Genomic DNA, 22,996 nt, shown 5'->3' with positions numbered 1-22,996 from the left:
AAAATCAAAGCTTATTGGTAAGATCTCTTTAAACTTAGTGATGTTAAATTGGTTGCATTTGCATTTTTCATGGGATATTTGGCTGGATATGGGTATTATTAGCTGCCACCAATGCTGCCTGACTCAGATACTCATGCAGGCATGTATGACTTGCTTCCACTCAGCCTTTCAATTACATCTATTCAAATACAGTGACAACGTCCCCCAACAAACCAGCATCTTATCTAAGTAGGCTACCGAAAATGCTATGTAATGACATGAGATTGAGAAGCCAGAAACTGCATTTGCAAACTGAGGGGATTTAACTGTGTAGAAACAGCCTTAGAGGCATATGTTTATTATTTAGGATATATATGTGTCCCAGGGAAATAGAAATTTATTTCAAAGGAACTACCCCTGCACTATACAGATCCTGATCATTAAGCTGTCAGCTTCCAACATCCTCAATAAACTTATTTTTCTCCACTGAAAGAGCAAGAAGATGATGAGTAATATAAGACCAAGGGGAAAAAACTCTGAAAGAAATTAGCTGAAAATCATTGCACTACAAATGTGGGGTTTTAACACAAAAAGGTTCTAGAAATAAAACAGTGAGAAATGTTGTGCTGTGCTCTGCTGTGCTGATCAATGAACAGGTTGCACAGATTACCTTGTGACTCTGCACCTGAAAGGCTGAAGTGCTCAGGAACCCTCCAATTTGTCACAGGATTGCTTAATGTTAAATTATTTAAACGGCACAATAAATCATGTATTTCTTTAAATTGAGACTTTAAACATACTTAATCACTATGAAGAAAAATCTTTAAAATAATGCTATTCAAAGCTTTTTTAATGCTAAAATTATTGTGAATATGCATTATTCTTTAAGCCATTGTGTCTAATCCTTTGAATCAAAGATCTTGCCACAGTTCATTGTAAATCGGTCTAGCTCCAGTGGCAAAGAGTGAAATTACAGTGAGTTTTCTTTTGTGGTATTGTGACAGTTTCTGTGAAAATCAGTGAGTAGATGGAGAATCATTATTTCATTACCAAACAGGAATTAAGAAAGGGAGTGGGGATGTTAATATGCTTTGTGTCTCAAAGAGTCATCAGTACTCATGAAAATATATTCTTAGGAGCATTAGAGGCGCCACAGTTATTTACAGGAAAAGTCTTAAGAGATAGAATCACTCTGTTAATCTGCTGATTTTCATCCTAAAATTAAAAACATTTTAAAATGATGTTTTTTCTTTATTCTTAAATAAATTATCTAAAAGACCTAATTATTTTATTGATATGAATTTAATAAATGTTATTTCTTAAAGCCACTGTTGTCTTATATCCACAAAACCATATTTACTACAAAACCAAGCCTTTCATGTATATGCTTTTGCAATTACCCTGCATTAGGTTCAGTGCAAATGCTTGTAAGATTCCACATTATCCCTTATTCTTTGGTTAGTTGACATTAATCCTTTTTATCTTTACCTGACCTTTCTAAAGCTCAGTTTAAACTTATAGCAAGCTTTCAGATATGGCAAAGCTACAGAAAGACAAACTCAGGAAAATAAATTTGACCCTCAAGAGCGTCTGTTGAATTGGGAAGACTCTTGAGAGGGTGGATTGAGAGAGGTTTCAGGCCCCAGCAACCCTCTTCTTCAGGGCCAGTCATGATTTCACTTTGGTGGGCTGACTCAGTTGACATTGAGTCTAAGAAAGACTGAGAGTAAAAAAGGGCTGAATTACTGTCACTGGAATTTTAAGCAAGCCTTTAACCTCTCTCAAAAGATAAAATATAATATTCAAGGGGTCTTTCAACTCTTTATGTGTTTAGTTAGAGGCAGGTGAATTTGAACACCTAAACCTGAAGCTATGCAGATACAAACCTGAACAGAAAAGTTAGATGCTTTCAATCTCAAAGAATTTTAAACATAATAATTTCACAGGAATATTGGGGTTTTATCCCCTGCCTATTAAACCATACCGATCTAGCCCATGACTGTAAAAGAGATAGTGAAGTTGAGGAGCTTTTTGTTCTCTGGATGTATTTTGCATTAACTCCAGAGCTGTGATGGCCCCTCAGTCCTCAGTCAAGCTTTGTCACTACTGCCATGGCTTGGCAGTTTTCACTGCTTACATTAAGCTCTTTACAAGGAGTCTTACAGCACCTAACATTATGGAAGTGCAACTACATTTGCCACATAAACTGGAAGGATCCTTTTTATTGCTTATAACTGAGCATGGGACAGAAAAGCGAGTCAAAACGAGCTATTAATTACATTTATTATTTGGATCCATGGGCTTTCTTGTTGGATATGTCATTTGTGTTAAATTCTCTGCTCCTTGGCCTCTACTGTTAAGGTGGCATGAATTTTCCTATTACTGTGCTGTCACAGGAATGGGCCCACAGAGATTTCAAAAACAACTCTAGATAGGTGTCGAAAGGAGTCATTTGGGTGAATAAAGGAATCGGGAAGGCAGCTGTGCAGGTTTTCTCAGGTCTTTTGGGATGCTGCCAAGGGCTGAAGCAGCCAGTACAGAAGAGCCCTGAATGCAGTTGCCTGAAGTCCTGCTCAGTCATTTCAGGAGAGGCCTCTGTCCCTCTTGTCTGCGACTCATTGTCTGGTTTCTCAGGAAGCTTTCAGCTTGTCCCTGTCATCTTGTCTGCCTCACAGGGATTATATAAGGATAAATGTTTTTTGCAGTTCTGGAACATACTTTTGTCGATCTTGGATGTCTGCATGATGGGGAGGAACCAAAAAGCCTGCTTACTGAATTAGTTCATTTATGCAGTCGTGTGAATTCATCTATAAAGATGCATTTGCCACACAATTAACCAACTTGGATGAGAAAGTGTAGAGTATACAACAGGTGTGGGAGGGATGCAATTGTACTACAACTTTACTCTTTGAAGACATAATCCTGAAATATAGACTAATTTTCAGTGAACAAACTTTTCAACCGTTACAATTTTAGCAAACTTACATTAATTGTTATGCTTTGATGAATGATTGAGCAGATATTCATATCTGGGTTGATAAAATATTGTTATTCATATTCCATAAATATGTTTTATTAATTATCCTTCAAAAAAATATGCATGAGTAGTTACCTTAGCCTGGTTGTATTCCCTGACAGCAATATCAAACTATTACAAACTACAACCATAACAAAAATCCTTCTATTGCTCACAGAATTGTGAGCCTTCATAATGGTGGTATATGAAAATTAAATAACTAAGCCCTCCTGTATTTTCTTTCAAATAATGATGTGTTGGATACAGTAATGTTAAACTGTGGCTTATGTGAGTTAAAATAAGGGAGAGTTTAAAAGGGGGTGAAAGAATAATTTATAAGCAAAATTACTCCCTAGTGCTCTCTTTCTGGCCAGGTGACAAGAATGTTTATGTTGAGAGTAATATTTTAAGGTATAGCTGCTCGGATATTTTAGGGTTATCTTAAGGTATTTGCTGAGAGCTGAGAATTTCCTTTGAAACAGCAAATGTAAAAATAGGCCTTTCAGTCCGTTGTGCCTGCCTACTGCTTAAATGTTTCAGAATCCTACAGAGACAGTATTCTTTTAGCAAGTTTGTTTAAGGTAAAATTTAATATAGCTTTTCAAAAAAACAGGAATATTGGGATAAGTTCTCTCGTAAACTGTGAAGACAACAGTAATACACAGAACAATTTAATACTAGGCTGGGCTTTCTGACTTAAAGCTTATGTCATCATTTGCTCCTCTTCAAAGTGGATACAGAGTATGTTTAAATTTTGCCAAAAGCAAAATTGCTGGTACTAGTAGTGCCTTGTACCTATTCACTAGATTAAAATCTTCGGACAGGGAAAGTTTTCGATTCCCAGGGGGAACTCCCTAACAATGCCATAGGCTGTAATCAGCTCATGCCACCACCTGGAGCTGTGTATGAGGGTGTCAGGGATTTCTAGTCATAGTGGCAATCTGCCTATGACCATTTTTTACTGTCAGGCCTATTTCCCACCACAGATCTTCTAATATAGTGTGCACCTGTTGCATCATGCTGAGACTTAATAAAGAAGCATAGGGAGAAGACTTCTGAGCATCATGGAACCTCTGGGGACTGCACGCCTTCCAACAGTTCAGTTCATTACAGTACAGCATTAACACGTAGAAGTCTGCAAATACATCCTCCTCCACAAAATAATAGCCTTGACCACATTTTCCTGATAAACCAGAAACCAGACCTGAATCTATTTATGTGATTTAATAGATGCATAGGAAGATAAATATTTAATTGCCAATTTGACACTGTTTATCAGTTATGAGCAATACACTCTCTGCTGCACAGTTCCGATTAACTCTGTAAAACACAGAACAGGAAGAATATAAAAAGGAATTTACAGATATTGGCTCACCAGTTGCATGGATCCTGTGTAGCTTGTTGAATAGTTATTTATTGATTAGTTTTATAGTGCCTTTGTATCTAATTAAAAATTCAGGACAGGCTGTGTGAATAAGAAATAGGCAATGTCATGGCTAAAAATGGAACTACCCAGTTAAAAAAATGAACTGGGAATACCAGAAGCTCCATCTGTCCTGAATAATTACATGTTCACAAAATGGTTTGCATAGTACAGTATTTTGTACATGCAAAAACAGTGGAATAGTGAGTAGAAATGCAGTCTGTGCAATAATTTTGTGAAATTCATGGGAACATCTTGATGGACATCAAGATCTAAGGTAGTCCTTTTCTCCTGGTCTGAGGTATGATTTAATAAGAAATCTGACTTCAAGGTTTCTGCAGTCTCCCTAAATATTATGTGGCAGTGCTGATTATTGGTATGGTTTAAACCCAGGGTGTTTGTTTTAATTCTTTAATAATCGCCAATTATATTTTCTTCCAGACTGGTTCCATGCTTCCAGATGTTTGCATAGGGCATGTTTTCTAAACCCTTTACTTATTATACTTTCCTGCACTCCTCTGTCTTTCTTAAAATGCTGGCCTTAAAAGTGAACTTTTTTAATAAACCATTTGACATTAGTTTTTCAGAATAGGACAGTGGGTTTTCCTCCCCCGTTTACACACAACACTGATTAATGCATCCCAGAAAAGGTGGGTTTGGGTTTGTTTGGGGTTTTTTGCAACATTAGTATCACATTCTCTGTCCATGTGTACTTATGGACTACTACAGTCCCCAGAATTTTTTACACAACTGCTGATCTGTTTGTATTTGTGCTCTTCCTTATTCCTTCCTACAGTCTTTTCCTCTTTATTTGAAGTAACTAATCAAAAATTTTGGAATTTTCATATTTTCCTTTTCCGAAAGTGCCACATGTTCCAGATAGGCATTAAGTACTAATCTAGTGGGATTTTGTAAATCTTGATAATTTTTTTATAAGCACTACTCATAGCAGCATCCATCCAAATTTTAGGAGTTGGCAAAAAAATCTCTAGAATATGCCATTAGTTCATCCCTCTTTTATTTGAGAACCTCACTATCATTCAGTGGATGGGACCTTTTACTAAGAGCAGAAAGGTCACACAAGAGAATTGGTAGCTTCTTAATAAATGACCGATATGGACTGTTTGAGCAGAGCAGAGATTAGAGACATACTTAATAATACAATAATCTTAAACCTATCTCAGTTTACAGGTGTACGTGGTCAACTGTAGCAGTTTATATAACTCAGATTATATTATGTCTTAATATGTACTTTATTGCAAATAATCTGAACTAAACCACTGCTGTTTATATAGTAGTTTGTAGTGAAAAAAAAACCAAATATGTATGTGTAATATCTTATTAAATATACAGACTATTTAGTCATCTTAATGAAATGAAACATTCATAGGGCAGAAGTTTGAGAGTTAACTCTTTTCAGACCCCACTGTTAACCAGCTGTGGGCCTCATTAGTTTAGTAATCTCTTAGTGCTTGGTCTGTGACTTTTGAAGAAAATGAGAGTCACATTTGAATGTTGAGTTTGGAATGAATTTGAATTTGAAAGCTGAAAATTCAGGATGATTCACTTCAGATAAGAAACGGACAGCATGGTTTATAATAGTCCAGTTGCTTTTTTCTGTTGTTATTGGGATTTTCTAAATTATAAGGGATAGAATTCCCACATCTGTCCCTTTCAGTTAATCTTGTTTCTGCAGTGCATGCAAGGGAAGAGCAGCAGATAAATGTAGTTGCTTCAGCAAGTTCCTCAAATCTCATGAAGCTTATACGCAAACAGTCCTTGTCGTTCTCTGCCCATAACTCAGCCCAGATCTCAAATGTACTTTAATATTCTCATGCTATGGCATGACAGGAAAAAAGGTAACAGATTGTAATAACTAAGTCTCAGCCATCCTTCCTGATTCTCTTCTCTTCCAATCACGAAGTAAGCATAGTTCTCAAAGCCTAGTATCTGTTAGTCACTGGAGGGCATGAAGCTGAAAACAAGAATTTGTTTTGAAGTGGAGTAAATGAATATATGAAAAGTTAAGTCCAGTTTCAAATGCCTTAACACTGTTCCCAAACTCTTTCTGTCTGTAGCTGTTCAATCTCATATTCTCTAGTTCCCCCTTCTTGTGTTTAGGTTTCTCTGTTTTCTGTTGTCATCTAAATTTACTTTTGGGGAAGAGTTTTGGAAGTATAGTCCTCTTTCCAAGATCTTGTGAATCTTCCCATTGCCTCCTCCACTGTACCTTGGCTCATTGGCATTTAGTCATTAATTGGTACCTAAATCCTATTATACACAGCACTGCAATTAGTTGCGTAAAGTCTGAAGACTTACTTTAGCAATACAGGCATTCAAACATTTAACTTGTGTACTCAGCCTGCACATCAGTTGCTAATGAATTTGTAAGCTTGGATTTTTTTTCTTTTCTTTTGAGAAACTGTTGAAAATGTGTGCATGTAAGAGAGCAGTAATAGGTAGAGTATGGGTCTGGCTGAGGAATAGTGGACTTAATGCAGTTCCCAGCATGCTAATAAGGCACTTAATTAGAATGATAAACACTCTTTAGGCTCTGCCAGCTTTAGCAAAATATCTGTAGTAGACAGACCAGATTTGTGACAATCCCTATTTTGTTGTGGTTGTTTTTTCCCCACTTTCTAATTATTTAGATACTGCACCTAAATCAAAATGAAATCCAATTTTCTGCATATGTATGGTCATAAAAACAAAAGGAGCAAGGGGAATCAAACATAAGATAACTGCAGCAAAATAAATGTATACACAAGATGTTTCCCCAAGGTTGTATACTCAGCAAGTCTTCGAAAGTAGCTCAGCAACCCGAGTAGCTTTCACAAGCATTTCTTCTTAGGAATCTAGTGATGGCTGGAGTGACTCTTTGCTGCTTTAAAGTGCATGCTAGTTGCTAGTTACTTTTTCTTAAGGCAAATTAAAAGGGTTGGTGTGTGTCATCAGATTAAAAACTAATGATGCAACATAATGGTAGTACTCCAGGTGAGCACTATGAGCTTGAATGGCTGAAAAAAGAAAAGGTTTTCTTTGCATGGGAAAGTATCCTTTTACTTTCTGTGTTTTACTGTTTATTTCCCAGTCTGTGCTTTTGGTTCACCAGTGCAAGCTGTGCTGAATCAGTAGTAGCTTGTAGTATAAGATTTTATTGCTTTCTACCTCCAGGCCCCCCCAAAAAAGATAAAAAGTTTATTAGAGAATGGCTCAAGCAGAAAAGAAAAGAAAAAGAGCAAATAAAAGAAACTTGACTTAAGGCTGAAATAAAGTTAGTTTTCATCCTGAGCACATTGAGACCTTTGGCCACACCAGGGTACACTGCTGCCTTTTGTGCTTTGCCTATTCAGGGGGAGCCTGAGGTGAGATGTATTGCTGTTTATATTTCTGCTTTGAGAGCAATTCCACCATGCCATGTGTAACGATGGTTATTAGCAGCTACAGCTCGCACACACACTGCTCTCTTTGCTTTTGCACCTTTAGTTTTGTTTTTTTTTCTGAGAAAATGAGAAAGGTCAAATGCTTTTTTGAGCAGCTGACTAAATATCTTCCTCAGCTAAAATGGCAGAAGATGCCATAAGGCCAATGTGGCTACAGCTGTGAGGCTTCATTCCATTTTTTCCCTGCTCATAAGACTAGACATGTCATTTGTGCTTAATGTCTGGTGATTCAGGAGCTGGAACTTGAATTCATTCTCAACCTGTTTGTTTGCACTCTGGTGTAATAGACAACGGGTTTCTCTCCACTGTAGTATATCTCAGTTTCCTTTTGAATACAATGCTGACCTTTTGGAAATAAAATGGATGGGAATATTTCTTTATATTTCTTAAGATATTTGTTAAGTCTGAATTAACACAGATGTCTGAAGTTAAATCAATATATACACCAGGAAAGGAAAATAAAGTAAAAATCAAAAGCAACCAGAAAAGAAAACTGCTTTCATTTCACTGATCTTTTTGAAAGGGAGAAACCAAAGACAAGGTATATCAAGCACATACAATATTAGTATTTCCTCTTTGCATCCTTTCTCATATTCACTGATTTTCTTTCCACTGAGAAATAAAACAATATATATGTCTAGAAGTATGAATTTTCCTGCTTAGTTAGTAGTGTTAAAAATCACTATTTTTATTAAATGTTGAGTGCTTGCTTATTTATCATTTTAGATCTCATTACTTGTTTCCAAGGAGACAGAAATATGCAGGAAAATCATCTGAGAGTGATTTGTAAGGCTGTTCTCTTTAATGAGAGTTGAATGTGCCCTGTTTTGAGGAACAAAATAAACTTGGAGCTGCTGTAGTAAAGAGGTTGGGACTTTGTATTTTATTTCTGTGCAGACCTACTTTCTGCAACTAGAAGCTGGAAGGGGGTTGTAAAATATTCAAATCAGTATCACGTTCTCATTTAGTGGCTCAGCTGTGCTGTTTTCTACACTGAAACAGCATAGGAAGTTCCCTTGCCTACACACCCCTTGCAGTAGTAGCTTTCTCCTGACAGTTTTAGGTATTACTTGGGGGACAAGAATGGACAGTAAACAACTTATTTTTCTTCCTGTGTACTGTTCTTCAGAAATAGTAAAGCCCGGATGGTTCCATAGGTATAAAAAAGCCTGTAATTGTTCAGTGAAGTGCCAATGTTAACTTCCAAACTTCTAAATCTCTTTTTTCTTTCTGTTAATGAAATCCAAAATTAACCTACACGTAAGCAGATCAGTTGTCTTACCTGAAGTAGTCTTCACCACCTCAGTTGTATTTCTTAATCCTGTAAAGGAGAACTGGTAAAGCCTCCAGGATCTGGTGTCCCCCACCTCCACAGAGCTGCGCTTCCATTGGTAAATGATCTCTTCCCTTGGGTAGCCATCTTATTGCAATGGAAAATACAGAATGCTTTGGTTTATAGTCATTGCTAGGGTTATGGTACACTTTAGGGAGTAAAAACACTATTTTCCAGTTCTGGAAAAAACTAGAGAAGCTTATTGCAAGTAAATTATAGATATGTTTTTCTCACGTTACTTAGTAGTGTCTTTTAATGTTACATTTTATTTTATTTATATATAAATCAAAATAGCACTTGAGATAATTTTTTTTTCTACTTTCGTGGACCCAGTAGGATGCAATTTTGCCCATCCTTCAATTATGGCCAAAAAAGTCTGCAGCTGGACCAGGAATTCATACCTTGACCTGTTTGCAAAATGTCAAACTTTTGACTCAAACTACTGCAATAGTAAAACACTCATATGGAGAGAGAAAGCAACAGGTCATGAGACTTCGATTCTGATTGTAAATATGTCTACTGTTATGCTGAGTTATTATCATAAATGAATCGCGAGTTCCAGAAATTATATAATTTTCTATATAGCATTCCTCAGTTGTATTTGTGAACATATATGATACATACACTTGAAAATAAGGTCAAAATAAAACTGAAAACCATTGGTCTATGTCTAGTTAAGAACATAATTCTCACTGACTCCTAGTATGTAAATATAAATAATATAAATCGATAGTAAGTTGTTCACAGTGGGTAAAAAAAGGGATATTTCTAAGCATGTTACTTACAGCTTGAAAATTCCAAGGGGCAGGAATGGGCATCCATTGGGAAGTTGTGTAACTGTAGCTGACACTCAGCATCAATTGTCAGCCTGAGGAGAAAGAGATCAGGATATACAGAATGCTCTTGCGAACATTGTTCTGAAAGCTACATTGTGGCAAGCAAAGAAAGATGCAAAACAATATATATATACACACATATATATTTAAAGCAAAAATAAACCATTGATAGTTATATATTAATTTGGATATTCCGAGCACAGGAAGACATCATGGTTACTGATAAGCAGTGTTTGATTTTTGTTACATAGGCCCTAATCATCTACTTTCTGAACTGTGTATTAGAATAAGGTACTAAAGTTCTATTCCTATGCATCTCAAATAGCAGCATTACTCATGACTAGCAAATCCATAAGTAAATATACAGGTCATCTCATGAGCAGTGACAAATCTCTGTGTCACAACATGCCATAATGCACCAGGGAAATGTATCTTACATGATAAAAATTCTATTTTAGAAATGATGGATGAGAGTCTAAATTTAGACATCTGCATCCAAGACAGCCATCTAGACTACACTGATAGCTGGTGGAAAGGTGTTCTGAGGATGTACTTAATTTCATTCCAAAATAAGATATTTAAATCAGAAGAAGAATATACTGGAAGGTATTTCTCTCCACTGAATATCAAGAGCCCCTCCATGATAACTCAGGTGGTGTAGGTGATCAAGTAGAGATATGTACTTTTAGAAATCCAAAATTAGATGAGATAGTATCCCTTCATGGGCCAGCTAAAAACTCTATCATTTTTCATTCACTCCCTTAATTGTTGCTAGACTATACATAGCTCCAGCCCTGCCGTGAGCTGCATGGTACTTGCACTTTGGAAAGGATGGAAGAGATGGGATGAGAGAGGAAAAAAGGGAAAGGAGAAAAAAAAAAACCCAATTTAGTTGGCTTAGGGCAAATGTCCGCCAGGATCCCCAGGTCAGATGTGACTCCAGATGAACTTCGGCTTCTCTGACCCTGTCCCTCAGTGCTTGGTCAGCATCTCTGTTTTCTTCCTGGGTCACCCTGTCCCTGCTTCCACCTCTACATTTTATTTTAACATTTGCTAACTTTGCTTCATTTCCTTCTGGTCAGGATGGACAGTTCTTGAGCTTGGGGGGAAGTGATTGAAAAAAATCAACCAGCTCTTCTGGAGCCCTTTTCTATCCAGGACAGAATCCTAGATCTCTGCTGATGCTATCAAATCTGACTTCTGGATTAATCCAGGTTGAATCCTTACTGGTGCTTGCCCCGACTCACTAGAACTAAGTATACATTAATAACAGATAACTGTTTCTGCCAGGTATATCTTTTTCTAATGAGAGAAACTGAGGGGGTTGAAGAGAAAGGTAATGAAATTCAAAGAAACAGTAGTGTAGCTAAGTCCAAATTTAACATTTCAAAAGCAGACATAGGATCTTCTTTATCAGACTGACTTTGATTTGCACTGGTTTTCAACTCCAATGGTTCTCTTATCTCTTCTGGAGATGCAATGTGTAATGAATCTAAAATAACTATGAAGTAAAACTCGTTTTTGTAATTCAGACAGTTGCAGCAATAAAAGGTTGTCTTAACCAAAGCTTCAGATCTATTCATTAAAATTATGATGGATATGCTTTTCTTCAAAACTTAATTCTTGGCACCCAATACAGCAGAAGTGGAAAAAACAGTGGAAAAAATGCAGTCTGGAAGTCAGATGGCCTCATGTCTCACAGCTTCAATGCTGTACTGTGATTTAGAATTATCAATTCTCTTGAACAAATGCTGTTCTTACCTACATTTTACATAGTTCTAAATACTGTATTACATGTCAGAAAAAGTAAAAAAACTCACTTAGAATTTTCACATTTAGGAAGTATCTTCTGGTCATTGGGAATATGATATTTAAGTTGTTGTATATTGCATATGTTACACTTAAATGTAGGCATATGCATAACTTCATGATTGAAAAGATAGATTGTAAAGGCAATCTGTCTCAAAAGGAAAGCTGTACACGTGACTGAGGAATCCACGCATGAGCATATCTAGTTCAGATTCATGAAGATTTTAGTGGGACAGGGCATATATGTTGGTTTTGGATGAAACCTTAAATGACCAATGCTGAAATGATAGTCCTTATTCATAAGATAATTGAGGAATTAAATGCTTTTGCAGGGTGGAGCTTCATGTAGCTAAATTGTAATTAATTCAGAATAAGAAGCTTTTGATGTATATAATACCTCCTTTTAAACTATTTACTGAAGTCAAGGATATTTTGAATTCATCGGTTTAGCCCAGTAAAAAGATAAAAGGCAATATGGATCAATCCAGTGTCAAACACTAAAAATACCTGAAAAGGAAGATGAATTACTATAACAATGCTTATATTCATTTTAGTATAGGAGTGTGACTATTGTGGAGTAAGACAGTACAAACTATAGGAAGAAATAAAACTCTTTACCAATATAAAATAAATTGCATGCCAATAATGTCTTCTAAATATTTCCCTTTTTCAGGATTGTATGTATAAGTAAATATGAAAAAAAAACCAGGGTTAATGTTAAATGACCCAAATTCAAACGACCTTTCTCTTTGACTTTCCCTAGAGAAACTGAAATTAAAGTCAGGTATAAATACCTCAATGTGTACAGCACTCTGCCATCATTCCAGATCCTGAGCATCCTATTAGGAGTTGTTATCCAATGAGCATCAGCTTTCTTGGAATTTCGGAAAAATGTGTCTGGTATCCAGATCTTCCCAACCATGTTGCTGTTTAATCTGAGCACTTTTATAGTGCTGTTGAACTTCAGACGTCTGTCATACCACGTTTGGGCGAAAAATATATCAATTGTATATTCCTGTTGTGTTAACCAGAAATACTGATGAAAACATAGCTCTCAGCATTTCACATAACTCCTGATATGCATTCCTTAATTTCATATGAAAAAAGTATGAACTAAGATGATACTAGAACTAGTAATATTTTCTTGGTCAATTTTTGAGGGCATGGTTTGCCAAAGATTATTATTTGAAATCAAGTCATTCTGTTATTTTTCCAATGATAGGTGGAACTAAGATGTAATTGGGTAGTATATGCACCTTTCTGATTCTGTGTCCCCCCACCTCAACTCATACCTGATCGGGTCAGAGGACAATTATTTATTCCCTTGGATCTAGGAAAAGAAAAAATTGAGCTTACTTTGCTGCCTTCATTGCCTGTGCCCCCAGTTAATATCAGAAGTGGTCAAGCCTCACATTCCCTGGCACCACTGGGTAGCCAGAGCTGCAAATGTCGTTGTAGAATGGAAAACAGCAATCTAAGGTTTATTTCTACACATAAACCCAACGAGAATGAAGCAGGCATTGTGCTAAGGCTAGACCACTTTCCCTCACCTGTACGAAGATATAATTGCATTTTTTGTTGGAACTTTGGAAAGAGGAGAGAAGAGGATCTAGGCTTTTCTTTTTATCTGTTGGTGCTTTTTTCTTTTTATTTCAGGAGGGCTAATATCACTGGTAAATGGTTTTCCTTATTTTGTAGCAGTCTGGAAGCTCAGTTTTACAGGAGTTAAGCTGTCACATAAAAGTGTGAGGATATGTTAAAACTGTATTTATTACATTTTTTTCAGCATAGAGCTTAGTTTCCTTGTTTTGTAGAAATTCATATCTCATATAGTCCTCACATCCATAATAATAATGAGATTTTTAAAATATAGGTATAGCACAATGTTAAAACTAATGGAAGCTTTGTAATGTCAAAAATGATGGAGGCTTTGTAACAAAGTGAGCATTGTAGGAAAACTGGCAATCATTTACCTACCATATTGATAGCATTCACTGGCCCAATGCTATTGACGTACATGTCAGTGTGAATTACTGTCGGTTTAACTGTAAGAGAAACAAGAATCAGTAACATGAGTGAAGGTCAAAATAAACTACATGAAAGTCAAACACAAGCAGAAATTTGCTATAGTACTACTCTTTTATGTTGCCTCACATTTAAATGTGCATTTAAATGTACAGTGATGTCTCCAGTTTGAAATTAGTTAGAAACACTTTGAGGCAAATTCTTAAATGGTTTATTCTATCTGAACAAATTCATTTATTTAAGAACAAATGGTGAAACCAGTTGTAATTTTTGAGTGCATTGTATCTGACTGAGAGTATGTGTATTTTGTGTCAGGTTACAGAAACACCGCAGACAAAACTTGTTTTCCTTAGCATCTCATGCATCACTCGTTTTACATTATAATGCTACATACAACATAACTGCTGGTGCCTTCAGAGATAGCTGTAGGTAAGAACAATTTCATGAGCCCAAAGCAAAAAATAACACTCAAGGCTCTGAAACAGGAAGAAAGAACTGTTGTTAGATTAGTTTATTTTGATATTATTCTTCTACACCTTGACATAAACAGCATTGCTTTTTTTCCCAGATTCTTTTGTGAATGCTGAATTCCTTTCTATTCTCTAAAATCTTGGATAGGGAGAATAAGACAAGTTCCTCTGCTAATTTACACTATATGCGTACATTGGAGTTTAAATATTTATGTTATCCCTCACTGTGAAAAATGCCGTAGTTAATAAGCCTCTATAAATTTGTTAGAAACTGCTTCCTTCATTGACCTTGTTGCTCTCTGCTTCCCTTGCTTTCCTCTGCCTGCCTCATCCATGAATTCTCGTTGCTTTTCTGTATAATCTGATTACTTCTGTATCCTTTTCTGCAGAGGTATTTTCTGCCTGTTCTGTGCACACATGGGGCCTTCTCAAGCTGACTTGCAGCAACTCAGGGAGATTTATTACTTTGAGCTCCCTCAGTAATCAGTGGAGAGGAAGATTCCTGCAAAAGGTGATTCTGTCAAATAGGACCTCTGCTAAGAGCCTAAGCTTGGGCTATGAACTTATATTGACTGTGATGGAAATCTGGGGAGGTTGGCCTTACTTGGACAGCAGTTTTCTTCTGTGAACCTATTCCTCTGTGCCTCATTCCATAGTCACTTCTTGCCCTGCTGTGCAAGTAAGGTCTCATGCAGCATCGAACAGTACAGATCTGCTGCTTTTAGGGGCTATATCTGTGTCCATCACAGCATGCAAGGATCAGGCTCATTTCGGCCTTCCTTTCCATACATTATTTATGATTTTCTAGCAGCCTCATTAGATATACAAAGAAGATAAAGACTTGCTTTTTCTTTCCCCAGAAGTTAAATTCTGAACATCTATGAAGGTGCATTGTTACAAGCAGCCTGATTCAGCAAATCACAACAGTCTTATTAGATGGTCTCAGAATAGATTTAGCAATATTAATTTACATGAGCCTCTGAAATCATGGCTATTTTTCATGCCACTGATGTCTTATCACACTGTAATTTGTTTTCATAACTACTGTGAATGGATTCTGCTTCCTGTGTAGCATAACACAGCATGAAATTTCTTTCTCATCACTGATTATTTAAAAGTGGTCTAAAAAGAAACCAAACATACCTCCTATGTCAGGCCTCAACTTGTTGTCATATCCTTCCAGCAAGCCATTTAAAATAAGAGTGACATCACTCTCATGGACTTTGGGAGTCAAAACCCAAGTCTTATTTGAAGTGTAATCTTCATAATCATCATCTCCCTTTTGGGTGGAACTGTTAAAGAAATAAAAATGAAGAAATAGGAAGCCTTGAAAAGGATTAATTTGCACGCGACTCTCTTTGGAGACAATACACACTTATCAGGTTTTAATAGGACCGCATAAAGCACTGAAGCATTGCCTGCGTTATAAAAGGAGACAGAGTCACAGTAAAGATGTCACGTAACAGCTGCGGTTACAGTTCACTTTAGCAACATGTCCTTTTAGTACAGTTCGGATCATATTGTGTCTGTTTGAAGGAACATCAGTGTTTATCACCTTTTGTATGCCTATTTTTCTCTCACTGACTCAGGTGGGAGTTGTTATGAAACAAATCTAATTGTCACTTTGCTTATGCAACTCTCCAGCAAAATATGACATAGTATGTACACAGTGCTGTTGCATTATTTCTCTTTGAGAGAACAATTTGATGCAACACATTACTGACAAGACCAATAATTAGATTCATTGCAACAAACTGTCACACAGCTTTTCTTCACTCTGATGAACTTGAGTTTATTGTGCATTTGGAAAGTTCAGCACAAATTTTTGCCAATGGTATCCATTTTCACTGTCTACCGGGGTTTTCTTTTCTGCTACTGAGCAGTGTGACAGCAGTTCTAGTGTAATTCAACCTGTTTAGCACAATAAAAGGAGCAAGTTAAGAATCAGAAATACGTAGACTAGCCTTAATGGACATTTTTGTTTCTTAAAATCTGTGCTTCAGTTCTAGAGGAGAGAATAGAAACTACTTTGGAATATGACATCATTAGATATTCTCATTTCAGAATGTCAGTGGTAATCAGCTGAATGGTGCTAGGCAACTGTGAGTTTTTTGCATAATATGCCAGTGCCCTTCTTTCCTGACCTGCTTCTGTGGCAAAGTTTGAACACTGTTGGATATGAAAAGTATTAATGATACTACAAATGTCTTAAGCTGCTGGGTGGAGTTTGGGTCAAAAGCAGAAAACGTAGGTATTTTCCTGTTTCAGCCAGAATCTATATGAAATTGAGAGAGAACACAGAGAAGTTGATTCTCATGGGGGCTGGAGCTCGTGCTTGCCACGCAAGATTGAAAGCAGACACAGCTGACGGTGGTCATGGGCGCAATAGTAAAGGGATAACTGGTCCCAGAGTCTCATAGAGCCATTCTGTTCACATGGATCTCTGCTCAGCTGAGGTCTTTCCCACCTCTCCCTGCAGTGCTGCATCCTGCTTATAGCTACCTACAGCAGATGGCCTGAAGGCTTTTGGTGGGCATTTGGGAACTGTAAGCCAACTGCACAAATACAGGAAGAGGATTTAGAATCTTTCTTCCCTGTGGGCACATAGGGAAAGCCTAACAGGAAAGAGCCGCATGTCTGTGCCTCTCTGTATAGGATTCTGTTTCCCAGGAGGTGCTTCAAAGTACAGTGAAATTTGAAGCAGCCTGAGACTGCACATATGGTTGTAGCAACTAGGAATGTATAGTATGAGTGAGAGCGCCAGTCTTGCATTGTATTGCATGGAGTTAAGCTGGGAAGCTGCTAGTGAAGCTAGGCTATCTGTGCTTTCATTACATATACTGAGTGCTGGGGGCCTGCAGCCTCCAGGCACCACCTCACCTACCCGTGCCAGCAATGTGCAGCTGGGAGCTTCAGCTTCCCAGATCAAGAATAGGCAACCCAACCTCCTCCCTCTGGCTACACAGGCCTGAAACTGTAGTGCTTTACTGGCAATCAAAAGCGGAGTTTTAATTGGCAGTGTGCTTTGTAGTATTCTGCTGGTACTACAAGCAGGCCAGGATAATTAAATTGGTAGGGAAATTTGTTTATCCAGCTGTCTGGAGTTCGAAGTTCTAATTGTAATTCAAAGGAACATAACTGAAGCAAGGTTCTCCCTCCTGAAGGAAAGGAAATCCTCCCAAATAAAGTCTTTGTGAACAGAAAGCTCTAGATTATGTTTTCAGTCTATGTAAAAGGAATGAAAAAATCTAACTTAATGTATAAAAAGCCATACTCCTATTTTATGACCAATTAAACATCTATTCTCTAAAAAGAATAATTTTTCTGAATGGGAACGAACAAGTAAATCAAATACATTGTTTGACAAAGGCAATGTGTTCCTGAATATTAATGTGATGAGAAAGCTTCAAAAGCCAGACAGCTACTTAGTAGTGCCTGGTGTAATAGACAGTGCAAGGTTAAAAGTTGAAAAAGCATGTTTGTCTAGGACTTGTCTCAAATCTAGAACAACCTTATAGAACAGCAGCCCGCAGTCACTAAAACTTCCTTTTTCTCTTGGTAATTATTTGTAGGAAAGAAATAGCTATTTGTCTGCTCATCTGCCATTTCAAGCCATTTTTGCACTCCAAATCTCAAAACCCAGCAAATGCTTTATGAGATCAGTGTGAGAGAGAGGAGAGGAAACATAGCCAAAGTGATGAGGGAAAAAGGCCTCTGAATTCCAGCTTTTATCTGAATTCCAAGTGGATCATAAGTTAGCGTGGGTATCCAATTGTCTAAATGTCTGTGTAAAACTGGGTACCAGCCCGAACAATCAGAAGCACTTCCCTATCCAGATGAGCAGGGCTTTAGCTGTGCAATGCCATTAATACTAATGAAAATTACAATGACAAAGCCCTTTTCATCTCCTTGAGGCTTTCAGATCAGTTCTTCTGATTATATGGCCTAAATTTTGCAAGTGCTTTTAATGTCCAGAGCAAATTTGATAAAGCCTGGATTATACTCAAATACGTATTGAAATCTGTTTTTATTAGGACTGCGAGAAGTTTTGAGATCTAGCAATATAAGTATACAACCTATTTGCAGATTGCAGCATAATTTTTTGAAAGTTAATGTTTCAGACACTGATAGTTTGAGATATTTCCACTTCTGACATTTAATGCTATCACAAGATGTGTGCAAGACTGCTCTACATAAATCCAGTTTCCCTGTTTGGAAAAGAGAGGGCTTAGGAGGGTCAGAACCCCCACTTGAAACTTCAAGTTGTAGAGTAATTAAAGTTAGAAGGTGCTTTTGGAGGTCATCTGGTCCAACCCCTACTCAGTTTGCCAGCTAAGCCTGTGAGGTGGCTGTGCTTGTAATTACTTACATATATATATAACCATGCATGTGCCTAACATTTGGGGGGGGTTCTTTGTATATGTCATTACTAGAAATGCATCTTCATAAAGCAGCTAGAGGGCAGAAATCACTACATGCTAATAAACATTTATTAATTTAGATCAGAAAGGAATATTTGTGAGGGTAACAGCACAAAAGTGAGTCATTTTAATTTTTTTTTTAAATAAAATTGTGCAAATATCTATGAACTGGTAACTCAGCCTACAGTTGCATAACAACCTCATTCTGCCATTGAGGTTTTTACTGTGGTTTTAACTCATGTTTCTTATCTTTCTCACTATAAAATACACATACTAATTCTGCATTAAAGAAGTTATTACTTGATTTGTAATGTTTATACAGTCCTTGTGAGTGCTCACTGGGGAGGTGTCACTTAAGTACACAACATAAATGTTAAGGACTAGATTATCCAGTGCTTTGCTAGTGCATCTGAAAGTTCTTTGCAATAACATGTAAGCAACATTTAATCATTCATGGAGCAAGTGTAACCTCTGAGGGCAGAGGTGCCTGCTACATGTAGAACTGGTTTCTCCAATCAAGGGATAAAGAACTAAGGAAATGATGCCCTATTTAGTTAGCATAGCCTCTTTTATCCTTGGCTCTGAAGACTTTGTTTCTATACTGGAAATGCTGTGAAATAGTGTAATATATATACTCCTCAGTCAGTCCCAGAGGATATCTCTGCTGAGAAATCACTTATGCATTAGGGAAATACTTTTTTTCCCATCTTCCTTTCTGACCCTTGTCCAGAAAACATAGCACAGCTGATTAGATAAAGGTTTCGCTGATGTGTTGATACACTATCCTATTAGCAGACCAAACCCATGAAAGTGCAGATTACAGGTTGGGAATCCATTCCACTTTTTAATATATTTGTTAGGATTTCTTTTTGCTTTTATTCCCATGGAAGTAAGTTTGATACCTATGTAAAAGTAATCTTGAGCTTAGTAAAATTTAACAAATAATGACATTAATGGTGTTTAGCTGTCTTACATTAAAGGGTGGATTATCCACTTCAACTGTGTTTCAGTTAATTGCAGACATAAAGTCAGCATTATAACTTCTGATCATCTCTGCTGTTCCATGACAACTCTATATGAGAGACACTCTAATGTAGCATCCAGAAGAATCATACATAGGTTTTCTTGGAAAGACACTACCATAAGTTGGTAAAGGTACACTACACATTATTTAAAATTACAGACAGCAGCAATAATTTTTCAGTTTAAACTAAGGGACAGATTGGGCCCATCTTATTTCATTAGTGAGCAATAACTCACAAAGTATATCCCTTTGAAGCAAGGTAAGTGTTTCCTAATTCACAGGAATATATTTTTTCACAGTTTATTAGAGGTAGTAGAAGGGAAATGGTATTCTCTGATGCAAAAACCTGCCATCACTGCTCAGTCTTTCAACATTTACATGTGAGGTCATATATTTAGCTGGCCAAAATCCCTGTAATTCCTGTGACTTTCAATAAAACATGCTAATTTGTACCTGCTGTGGCTTTGCCCTTTAACTTTTCTAAATATAGTAGATCAATTTTAACTATTTCTATATGTTCTGTGAAGAAACTTCACAAAAGAGTCAATTATCCCTGCTGGAATCTGCTTGCTATTGCACTGCTTTTTACAAGCAGAATCAGAGTAGGCACAAAGTGCCTAAAGAAAAGGCCTGCAGCAGTACTGTACAGCCAACAACTAATTAGTTTACCACTAATTGAAAATTTAAGATTATTTGTCAAAAAAAAAAATCTGACCAATTTCATCTTTTATGCCCAATAGGCTAAAGAAGCTACAGAGCCTACAGCACAGATTTAACAAACTACTCACACACAGAGGGAGTCTTCAACTTACAGCACCAGTGTTTTCCATGTCTCAGTGAAGGACTGAAGCAAGGCTTGCTATTTTACCTGACAGCACTGTTTAAATTAATGAATAATCAAACTAAGTCTCTGATGTGCATAAAAAATTACCTTAATATATAGGTCATACATAATTCATTGCAATAATCTGGTCACTGTGAGAGAAGAACATATTCCAAGTTCCCACTACGGATACAGTGATGCTGTATGCAGATATGGCATATGAGTATGTAGAGAATAGCGTATTTGTAGGAGATTACAGAGTCGGTGGAAATCTAGCTGTGTCTATATTCTCTCTTGTTGACTGCCAATCATATTTTAAGTAAAGCTATCTCAGTTGAAGTAGAAATGTTTTCACAAAGCTGAACACTGTATTCTTTTCCTCTGTTCATGTTTCTATTCTGTCCATTCTCATTCTTTAAATCCTGAAGTTGTGCCCAGGACCATGCTTCTATCTTTACCAGAAAAAATGGTACCTATTTTCTCCTTTACTACTAAATGTCCATCACAATACTTCGGGGGGAAAAGAGGGGATCAGTCACTTATGAGAAGCTCTGTAAAAGGTAACGGAGATTATGCCGAGAGAGATTTGGGCACAGAGCAAGTGTCTTCTTATCCTTCTCCCTCCACCTGGAGCTCTTGTGCTATTGAGATTGCAATTCTGGTACCTGGATGGAGCTTTGTTGCAGAAAAGCCTCAGGTACTGGATTCACAGTGTTCTCAGAAAAGCTTGTTTCAGGCTTGACAACCAGGAAGTATTAGCTGCGTTTTGGCCACTTGCAATAGTCACCTAGTGAGGGAGGCTGAGGAAGTTCACAAGGGGCAATAAAATAGTAGTTACCTCTACTTAATGGTTTGGGTAGATTGGATTTTAGGTAGGTTGCCTATGGAAGATATGTTAATTTCCTATGCAACTGCTGCTGCTGCAGCTATTGTTCCATGAACTATTCAAATAGTGTACCGTACTTAAAATCTTGTCACAAAATGATCACTGCTTAAAATCAAAACAAAGCTGAGTTTTTCTGTCATTCCTAAGTCACAGAGGCACTGAAGTGTACGAGAAAATAACTCTTAAAATAATACTACAGTTCTCAAAAATAAATCTCTACAGCTGAAACACTAAGGTGAAGTAGGAACTGAGCACACAAGTCTCAAAATGGGTATCCAAGACCCAGAAATCACTAGAGTAGCACAGATGAGTACACAGATGACTTTTCCATCATCTTTACAGTACATGAAGTCCCTAGATTGCCTGCAATCAAGCAGTCATTTCTGAAAACTATGTCTACATTGATATTTAAAGGCCAGCTGGATTCCTGTGAACATTTGCAGTGCTTTCCACTGAATGAGATGATACCTGGCAATGCAGCACCTAAGTATCATGCTGTGGATTTTACAAGCTGCCTTCTAGTCATTCAGCAACTCACAGTATCCTCACTGGGGCTTATCAGCCATTTTGAGGGAAGCAGTCCGATTCTTAAACTTCTTCCCTAGACCTCTAAAATACTGCATAGCAATGATGTTTTTGTATTAGTTGCTATAAAACTGTTAATTATAGCTGGCTGGTTTATTTTAGTCATTTAATGTCTTCCCTAAGGCATACGCTTACATTAGTTACTGCACCTTATCTCATCATGAATTTTAGCCCTTTGAAGTTATAGTTAAAATATCTGCTTTTGTGAATGTGGCTACAGCAAGTATTTACCTAGAAAGGTTAAAAATGAAAAATTTAACTTGGTTTAAGTTTTGTTCCCTTCCTGTAAGGTTGTGTGGGGTTTTTTAGAAAAAGCCCTTTGAAGTGCATTTATTGAGGGCTGCCACTAAACCCTCTGGTTTGTAGTATTTGCTGCTTTTTCTAGGTCACTGTACTGAATAATTGTGGTGTAATTTTTGCATTGCACAACTGATTGGACAACTGATTGGATTCGAGACTGCTTCCACCATGGGGGCCCCTTCGCGGGTTGGTGGCAGTGTGATATAGTCTCTGCCAGGCCTCCCCAGAGTAAGCACGAGCATTATTTTCCCTTTCAAAATAATTCTATGAGAACTCTGAAGGAGTCTAAGATGTGACCAGATAATTCAGATAATCCTCCATAATTTAAGATTATTATTGCAATTTTTTTTGGAGCTGGAATTTTGTATAAGGATGTTTTCTTACATTTTGTTTGCTAGAGCTAATATAAGCACCTCACACATCTACTTTCTCCTAGGGCTACTCATGTTTGTGGCAGGTGAAGGAAAGAATTAGAAAGAAATAGAAACAGGGGGAAGAGTTTCAGATATTCTTCTGTATTACAGGGTTAGCTCAAGTTGATCTACTTTATTTGAAATTGTCTAGCTATATCTAATTTTAAAAGGTGTAATGTTGGAATTATGTGGACCTCAGAAGGTTTATTT

At 37.1% G+C, this 22,996-nt stretch overlaps 1 protein-coding gene across 4 annotated transcripts in view; it reads right to left on the bottom strand.

Moving 5' to 3' along the window:
- Nucleotides 1-22,996, bottom strand: part of GABRG2 (gamma-aminobutyric acid type A receptor subunit gamma2) — a 66,229-nt gene that overhangs the window by 27,222 nt on the left and 16,011 nt on the right. For all 4 annotated transcript variants that reach the window (XM_057409870.1, XM_057409871.1, XM_057409872.1 and 1 more), the window contains exons 2-6: nt 15,478-15,626; nt 13,817-13,884; nt 12,634-12,854; nt 9,980-10,062; nt 9,144-9,281 (exon numbers count right to left, since the gene is read on the bottom strand). In XM_057409870.1, the coding sequence (XP_057265853.1) occupies nt 9,144-9,281; nt 9,980-10,062; nt 12,634-12,854; nt 13,817-13,884; nt 15,478-15,626 (659 nt within the window). The remainder of the gene's footprint in view (nt 1-9,143; nt 9,282-9,979; nt 10,063-12,633; nt 12,855-13,816; nt 13,885-15,477; nt 15,627-22,996) is intronic.

The sequence above is a fragment of the Pezoporus wallicus genome, unplaced genomic scaffold (genome assembly GCF_028554395.1).
Source record: "Pezoporus wallicus isolate ANWC-B61680 ecotype Strahan unplaced genomic scaffold, APGP_CSIRO_Pwel_v1 contig_4309, whole genome shotgun sequence".
NCBI lineage: Eukaryota > Metazoa > Chordata > Aves > Psittaciformes > Psittacidae > Pezoporus > Pezoporus wallicus.
The sequence above is the reverse complement of the archived record's forward strand: the minus strand, read 5'-3'. Positions and strand labels throughout refer to the sequence as shown.